Below are 9128 nucleotides of genomic sequence, written 5' to 3'. Positions count from 1 at the left end.
TGTTACCAAATGTAACATGAATAATATTTGACTCCTAATTCTCTAAAAATCTATTATACATTTTAGTTGTATATTTGGCTTAGCCCTATAAGTGATAAATCTTTTTTATCCAAATTAAATGATACTTAAGAATAACGATCTGACAATGTCCTAAGCCTTTTTTGTCATAGTTTTTTAATCCAAGTGTTTATTAATTTTCTCCAAGAAGTTATCATACAAAAAATCATTATAGCTTTCAAAGCCTATCTTTTGAATGACTTTAGTAGAATTCTAAGACTCTCTTTGGTTATTAGTGGCCCAAAGTCTACAAAGTTTCTAATATATTTTCTTGTTGATCACAATTAAATCATCTCCAAGTTTCATCGTTTGAGTTTTGTCTTATTGAGTCCTATGGCTTTTTGCAATGATATCCTCTATTATGATAAGGGTTCTCTTTTTGTTGTTCTAGTCCTTGAATATACAAGCCTTATAACCAATTGTATAAAAGAAAATAACTCATAAATTCCAATTAACTTCTAAGAATGCAATGAAATATAACATAGGCTCTTCGTCAACCTTTTTGATGGTTGTTGTGATGCTAATTATGGAACTCGGTTGTTGGTATTGACTGTCTTGATATTAATCATAGGTTATAACAACTCCGTTGCTCTTTCCTAGATTTGATTCATTGTTTTGAACAGCACAACTAGCTTTATATTCTTCAAATCATAATAATTATATCTACAAATTTTAGTGCAATCGAATTCACTATGCTTCTAAAATGGACATGTATGACTTACAAGCGTGACAATTAAAGTAAGATCCTAACAAGTTGATTAATCGTAGTCTTTTACCTGAGTGAAGCTAAAAGCCAACAAGTAGCATATGACTAATTATATTTTTAATGGAAATCACTGTAATTTGCATGTACGCAAACTTTCTAGTGAAATAAAAATAAAGTTGTTGACATAACAGGACTTGCCAGAACACCAAGAATTTGATTTGATCTTTGTTCAACCTTGCTGTCGAAACCACTTAACCCGACTAATCTAGATTCACGCCGCATAGGATCCATTTAAGGGCGAAGTGCTCCTTGCCATGAATTCCTCCTTTCTCAAAGCTCAAATTCAATATCTCTGTTTAAGCGTAAATGGTCTCATCCATCCCACCATCCCTTGGTTATGGTAACATCTTCAAAATATAGGACTTAAGTCAGAACCATTTAGCTTCTGTAGTTTTCTAAGCAGAAGAACAAGAGAATGCTTCACAACCATTCTCAGAGGAAAGTAAGACAGAGGACACATAGTGCTTTAACAATGTGCTGCATTCTTTTTAATTCACTTGCCTAACAAAGAAACCAAGGCAAACATATAAGAATTTGTTCTTTCAGTACTGACATGTGCAAGACTCTGTTGCTCAAATCTTAATACATACTTTAGTTGACCAAAAGAAGCTTAGCTTTTCTTTTATCCTGACAGAATGACAGTTCACACTTGTGACTCTACCATGAGGTAGGGTACATTTTTATTGGTTTCTAAATCACTATGATCATGTCCTATCATTGAAAGCCAGTTGTTGAAACTTAAAAAAGAAATAAACTTGCTCTCCTTAGACATTCAATTAGGACAAACAAGAAGCAGGCTTATAAGCTTCAAAATACTAAAAGATAGCTTTGCAAAACTTAATAGGACAAAAAACAGATAATCCTTTTTTGCTTCAACTAAACATGTAAGGTGGCATTTGTAACTGAAATAAGAATTAGAAAAAATTTTCCACCAACAAACGCCAAGATTTGCAGGTCAGTATAGAAATACCAAGGGTCAAGAATGAAGTAATGAGAATTCAAAATGAAAAAAGAGTAAAGAAACACAATGAAAGCTAATGCATTTAGGAATTAAAAAACTAGTTATAGTACAAAAGGAGACTAATATATTTGTCACAGCAATCTGATATTAATGTTTGGGCAATTCAGCTTCCGTACTTCTTAATTGAAAATTACGAATGACCCAAATGTGGATATGAATTCACCTTGAAGAATATATCCAGCTGAATTGCAAGGTAAAATGAATTTTGATAAAATGAAACTCATAATGATGGAAAACTCTAAAGATAGTTTCCCAATGGACAATGGATTTGCTCTTCCAAGAAGGGAAGGAGTGTGTCCCTCTTAGATACATGAGCAGGTAATTTCTAATAACATTCCAAGTATATGATTTCACAAAGAGAGGCTAAACATATAAACAAATGATCAATTTTCCTATTTAACAAGGGAAGAACATCCCTCTTTAGCATACTCGAATTACTATACATACCTCGTGATAAATTGTTAACTACTAACCACTGGTCCGTCGAAATGATTCAATTTTCTGAAGCCTAATCTGTTCTCTGAACTTGGCAATGAATTCGCCGGCTTTTCTATCAACCTCACTTCCTAGATCCGCATCATCAGCAAGGTTAAAGTCAGCTTCTTCATCAGAACTCATATGAGAATTGGGTAACACATTCTCGGGGTTCCCTTTGCATTCTGAGTTCTCCTTAGATTCCACAATGTCCGTATTAACAAAAAGTTGCTTTGCTTCACGCTCACTTTCAGAGAATGCTGAGCTTGGAATTGGCCCACTGTTGTAAGAATGTCTTCTCGGGAATTGACTAGTGGATTTGCATGCCCTTCGCTGTTGGTGAACTTCATGGATGATACTGAGTCAAATTCATCACAATTGACCTCATTTATGTCTCCACTTTCTTTTGGACTACCTTCCTTTCTTTTTGATCTACCAATATAACTTCTGCGGGATCTAAATGTTCTGACTGATTTTCCCCTTGACAAAATTTTCGCAGGTATCGGTTGTTTCACATCTGAAACCAAGGAATTGACACTTTCTTTTTGCATGTATGAAGAATCCTCTTTAAGATCCTTGCTGGCATGCTTCAATTTTGAATTTTCATGCACAGTTATTTCTGAAGAAGAACCAATGCTAAATGCTCGAGATTTTGAGGTATGGTATGTTGCTTCATCATTCACAGATCCAACATTCTTTAATTTATCTTTAGATGTACAATGAGTATCAAACTCTGAAGAAGAACCAACAGTAGATCGTCGAGTCCTTGAAGCAACGAATGCAGCTGTATCATTCGCTGATCTCGCTGTTGGTTGACTAACTTGGACAGATGGAGGCTTGACATTCTTCAGTTTCTCAAGGTCTTCCTTTCTGGAGCTTGGCATTTCTGGAGAGGCAGCGGACATTGGTGAAATTGCTCTAGGAGAAGAAGAATTGGAAACAATTTGAGAGCGTATCCGATTCCAGAATGACCATGGCTCTAGATGCCCTAACTCAGTTTCTCCAGCACATTTGGGCTCACAATGTGGATGACTTTGAACATGACATGCTTCTACACTAGAAGGATTCATTTTCATCTTTGTTGCATCCTCTTCATAGTCATCTCTCAGCTGCACATTCATTTCTGGAAATGACTGATTGCTAGGTTCGTTGACCTTTGAAGTTAAAACTGCTGCTTCTCCAATGGAGGTTCCTGTCTGTTCTGAAGCCGAGCTGGATATACTCTCAAATGCATAATGTGGGTCAGAGTGTGGCATTTCCATTTTGACACTTCCATTTTCTGAAGAATAAGAGGATGAAGGCGAGGTAATACTTGGTGAAGAAGTAGGACTAGTCCGAGAGGATACTGCTCTACTGAACGACCTAGACTTGAGATGCCCAAACTCCAATTGTCCAACCGAGTGAGGCCTAGTATGTGAAGGCGGTCTAACTGTATTCACCCCTCCTATTTCTCTCTTCTGAGACCTCAATCGCCATGAAATTTGGCGAGGTCCAGAAACCTCCTCAAACTTCCTCCCCAAATTGATACGAGACATTCCTCTTATCTTTTCCCCTCTAACTTCATAACCAATACTACCAGACGAACCCCCTGAATTAGCAGTATTTTCTTGAATAAATTCCGGGTTTTCAGCATTAACAAGTCTGTTTCTCAGGCTCCTAACAGGCAAGCCTAAAGGTTTATGGTCAATGTGGTCAACATTTTCAACCCCATAGTTTCCATTGGCAACAACCACCATGGATTCACCAACAACGTACTGAGAATTCCAAACTTGAGCTACTTCCCTCTCACTCAACCCATCCGTGTTTTCAACCCCATCTACATCTGAAAAGCATCTACTTTTCTCACCATCATCAAGATTAGACCTTTCTTGACCCCTATACTCATAATTCAAGAATGGAGACTCCCAATTTGGGACATCAGAGCCACAAGAATTTTGAGCCCCATTTTCACCTAAAAAAGATCTAACCTTTTCACCCTCAACAAGCTCAAATCTTTCTTGGCCCCTATTTTGATAATGCAAGAACTGAGAATCCCAACTTGGGATCACTCTTTTCTCATCAGACCCACAAAAATTTTCAAGCCCATTATCAAAGATTGAGGCTACATTTGAAATCCCAGAAGTAGCATATGCATCTGAACTCTCAAATCTTGAATGTGTTTCAGCATAAGTCTTGGTACTACTTCTTTTACAAAACAAGCCATAACACACAGCAATGCCAATGAACAAAAGGTGAAAAAGCTCCCAGAACTGAGTTACTATACTTTGGGTTATAAAGTCAGGAGCTTGGGAAGGAAAGAGTGGGATAACAACCAGAATAAGCATGACTATAAGAGATTTCAAGAAAATGTTAGAACAAGAGGACTTACTTGAATGCTGCTGCTTAACTGTTGAGGCTTGTTTTGGCATTTTGAAATGGGGTTGCTGGGAATAGTCTGAGGGAGCTGAGGTTGCTGCCATTGTTCCAAAGGGGTAAAGAAGATTTGGAGGTTAGGTGAAGCAGAAGAAAGGAAGACTTAACGGCAAAGGGAAAGACAAAGGGGCATGAGTGTATGGAAGAGAGAGTATATGTCTCTCTCCTCTCTCAGTGTGTGTGTGAGAGAGAGAGAGCAGTATTCAAAAAGGTGTCATTATTTTACCGTTTTCCTTTCTCTCCATTACCAAGCAAAGGTCCATTTTACCCCGGAGATTGAGATCACGATAAATGTTAGTAACTGCACCTTTTGCACATATAGTCCGTAGGTGTGTTCAAAACCGAACAGTAATCGAAAACCGAACAGTAATCTTATTGGTATTGAGTTAACGGTTTAACGGACGGGGAACAGATTAAATTTTTTTTATTAATGGCTTATTGATTTGGGGACGGATTATTCAATTTTCTTAACGGATAATCCGTTAACCCGCTAAGAATATATATATTGTATATTAAATAAGTAATAAAAATCTCTTCTTCCACTACCGGTACTCTATTAGACAATTAGATTTCATATGTATATTAATTAAATAATAAAAATCTCTTCTTTCTATTAGACAATTAGATTTCATATGTATATTAAATAAGTAATAAAAATCCCTTCTTCCACTTCCAGACCCAGTACTCTATTAGACAATTAGATTTTAGACATTAGAAAATAGAAACCCTAACGTCTAAAGGCCTTAATTTCACCCAGTGGCCAGAGCTTTGCCTTTGGATCTTTTTCATTTCGTTCTTTACAGATTAAATCAGTATTGATCTGATCTTTATGAAAATGGTGTAAGTCATGTGCAATTACAAACATTGCTCCAATATTTGTAGTCTGAACTGAAAGCAGCGTCAGCGGGCACTAGCAAATTTCTGTAGTGTTTAGAGGTATCAATTTTGGTGTAACAACTAACATGCTGTAATATGAAGGACCAAAATAGTCCTCGGTAATACAGTTTGAGTTAGGCCGACAATAGCTAAACCGATACCAATCCGCCCGATATCTTATCGGGTGGCTAGCGGATTAATATATTTAAAAGCTGATAATCGATAAGCCGAACCGTTAAGAGTAAATAACCGACCGATCCGCCCGATAAGCAGCCCTAATAGTCCCTCCTGCAATTTTTTTTCCGGATAAATAATCACTTGGGTGTATTTAAAATTAAGTTCGATACTTGTTGGTGCAAACAATGTCATGTAATTTAAGATAGTAGCAGGTAATTATATATTAGGAACCTAAATTAAATGGTAATTAATTTGTTATATCATATTAAATTACTGATAATGTAAAAACAATTATAGTCATACCTACGTTGTAACCTACCTTTCGATATGTTACACCCTATATTTTCGTACGTGAGAGTACGTCGTAAGTCAATTGATGTAAGCTCAGAAATGAGATCATCTTTGAAAGTACATAAAGTAAGTTAATTATGTTAATTTGGAGGTTACAAATATTTAAGATCATGAACTACAAGTACCAAGAGGGTTGGAAGGCTTACAAGCTAAACGAATTGAAGAAAATAAATTTCGTCGAAAGTCGACAAGTTGGGAATGTTATAACGTGTACTTTTGGGGTGAGACTAGGGTGCTCAAAATGATAAGGATGTCATATTATGAGTTATTTTAGTTTTATGATAGTCGTGTGTTATGTTTTGAAGTCAAGCGAGTTGTGAAACAAAAGTTGGCAAAGATCATCGCACGTTATATTCATAAATATGCTGAAAATTATGTCAAATGTACCTGAGTATTTCTCCCAATTTACTTGAAATTACGGGATGATCTACCTACCAAATTGAAGATCTACGAGTCTAGTTTCAAACGGTTTAAACTGTTCATTGATATAATATTGCAATAGAGAGATATTCGTATTTTTGTGAGACTGCGCAGACTGGTAGGTGACAAGTAGGTGCATCACCTACTTGCCAACATGAGAAGCCTCAATTAAAAGCTCCTAAAGTCGGCCAAGAGGGGACTTTTAAGGACTTATTAACTCATTTATTTCATTCATTTCTCAAACCAACAAAATCAGATTGCCTGCAACTCCTCCCTAAAAATCCCACACAAACCCTAGGTAATTTTGGGTGATACGATGTGATTCTAGTGGCGAAAACCCTGGACAACTTGCTAGTTTCTCTTTCTCCTTCTTGTAGCTGTGTTGGGGGACTGATTTTGGATGAATAAGGACTAGGTTTTGTGGGTTCTACTCAGTCCAAGGTAAATTTATGCTTCTCATTCCATTATCTATGCTTGTACGAGTTGTAACTCGATCGTAAAGACTAGACCTAGCGAGCTTCAAAAGAGTAGTATGATATTTGTTGTTGCGTCACTGTTGGCTGGTTGTGAACTTATTTTTAACTTGAATTCATGGCTGGTTTATAGGATAAAAGGCTTAATTATATACTGTTGGTTTGTGTTGCTCAATTTGAAAGAAAAGACAAGCCGAAACGTGTTTTAGTAAATTGAAAAATCAGTTTTGAGTTGCTGAACTTGTGGGATTATTTTGTGGGCTATTTCGTGTTGCTGTTGGGTTGTATCTTTTGCTACTGTTTTTATGGATTTTTGGAGGAGAAAGGGTTTGGAGAAACACCACATAATGGCAGGGTGGTTGGATGGTCGTTCGTCGTTACATTTTTAGGTTGTTTGACACTACTAGAGTTGTCGTTTTGTGTATGAACTTATTGGGGTGTGTGGGATGTTTTGTGGTATTTTATGATGGATATAAGGTTGAAAAATGATGTATACATGTTGTTATTGTTGTGTTCTTATTTTTGTTGGTGTTATGTCGAATTGGGAGGAAGTAAAGATTATAGGGGAGAAGCTGCCCCTTTTATTATAAAATAAGCTATTCGTTTGTTGTGCGATAGTTGTACCTTCCATAACTTGATGATAGTATTATTATCGTTGTTGTAGATTAAGGTGCAATGAGACGAGTTTAACGTGGTTATTGGACAGATTGTGATAAGGTATGTTAAGGCTAAACCTTTCCTTCATTTTGGTATGATCCTGTAACTACATGTGTTTGATAATAAGACATAAAGAGAAATTCATATTCCTAAACTATGTACATTATCCTAGTCTCACAAGTTACAGTATTCTCCCTTATCGGGACTTTATATTCAGTTAAGTATTGACTTCTTTCAGTCAAGAGAGCAGAGGGTGTATATATATATATATAGTATTACAGTATTTTCACCACCATCAAGCTATAATCGGTGGGCAGGCCCCTATTGGGAAGTATTACAGTGGGCAGGCCCCTATTGGGCAACCTTTGATCAGATGGTAAGTTATATACCGAGCCTACTGTGACCGAACGCCTATGAGCGAGCCCAGAATTATCGAGATACAGAGTCTAGTATGGCCGAGCACCTATGAGCGAGCCTACTACGGCAGAGCAGTTATATGTACCGAGCCTTATAGGGTCAGACAACTATTTTACTTACTATATTGAGAGAGTTAAGTCAGTATCAACATGTACACACATATTCAGCTTATCTTTGTGTAATGACCCGACCGGTCGTTTCGAGAGTTATAGCCCCGTTTCCCCTCATTTCTACTTCTTTTTATGTAATTCAGCTATATTGTGTTATATCGGGTTAGTTGCTACGGGACCGGAGTGATTTCGGAGTGAATTGAGACACTTGGTCTCTTTGGGATAAGCTTAAGTTGGAAAAGTCAACCAGATGTTGACTTATATGTAAACGGTCTAGGATTCGAATTTTGATGATTCCGTTAGCTCCGTTAGGTAATTTTGGACTTAGGAGCGCATCCGAAATGTGATTTGCAGGTTCGTAGTGGAATTAGGCTTGAATTGGTGAAAGTTAAAAATTTGGCGATTTCGGTCGGCAGTGAAAAATTTGATATCGGGATCGGAATGGATTTACGAAAGTTGGAGTAGGTTTGTGGTGTCATTTCAGACTTGTGTGCAAAATTTAAGGTCATTCAGACGTGGTTTGGTTGGTTTCGGCATCGGTTGTCGAATTTGGAAGTTTAGAAGTTCTTAAGCTTGAATCCAAGGGTAATTTGGTGTTTCGATGTTGTTTTGAGTGTTTCAAAGCTTTGACTAAGTTCGTATGTTGATATATGACTTATTGGTATGGTTGGTTGAGGTCTCGAGGGTGTCGGGTGTGTTTCGGGTAGTTAACAGATCAATCATTGGTGTTGGGAGTTTGCTGGTTTATGAAGCTGCTGGTGTTATTTGCACCTGCGGAAGGGGAGCCGCATGTGCGAGGTCGCAAGCGCGCGGGGGAGTTTGCAGGTGCGGACAGTGTTGAGGTAGGCTGAGTTCACAGGTACGTAGGAGAGGTCGCATCTGCGAGTCTGCAGATGCGGATAGGTTCCCGCAGAAGC

General features: G+C 37.4%; 1 protein-coding gene across 2 annotated transcripts; it reads right to left on the bottom strand.

Annotated features, from left to right (window-relative positions):
* Positions 1-865: 865 nt before the first annotated feature.
* Positions 866-4924, bottom strand: LOC107800546 (uncharacterized). Of its 2 annotated transcripts, none has more exons than XM_075238791.1 (2): positions 2292-4924; positions 866-1324 (listed from the first exon to the last, which is right to left on the bottom strand). In XM_075238791.1, exon 1 carries the CDS (start codon positions 4775-4777, stop codon positions 2459-2461), a length of 2319 nt encoding a protein of 772 aa, XP_075094892.1. In that variant the 5' UTR covers positions 4778-4924; the 3' UTR covers positions 866-1324; positions 2292-2458. The 2 variants fall into 2 exon arrangements, with proteins under 2 accessions (XP_075094892.1, XP_016479224.1); XM_016623738.2 differs by having other exon boundaries at positions 866-1170.
* Between the last annotated feature and the right edge of the window lie 4204 nt (positions 4925-9128).

Source organism: Nicotiana tabacum, chromosome 19, assembly GCF_000715075.1.
Source record: "Nicotiana tabacum cultivar K326 chromosome 19, ASM71507v2, whole genome shotgun sequence".
NCBI lineage: Eukaryota > Viridiplantae > Streptophyta > Magnoliopsida > Solanales > Solanaceae > Nicotiana > Nicotiana tabacum.
This window is presented reverse-complemented; position numbering and strand designations above follow the sequence as displayed.

Bases quoted from the DNA above. Each gene is read 5' to 3' on its own strand.
- LOC107800546 (XM_075238791.1), bottom strand. From the start codon at position 4,777: ATGGCAGCAACCTCAGCTCCCTCAGACTATTCCCAGCAACCCCATTTC.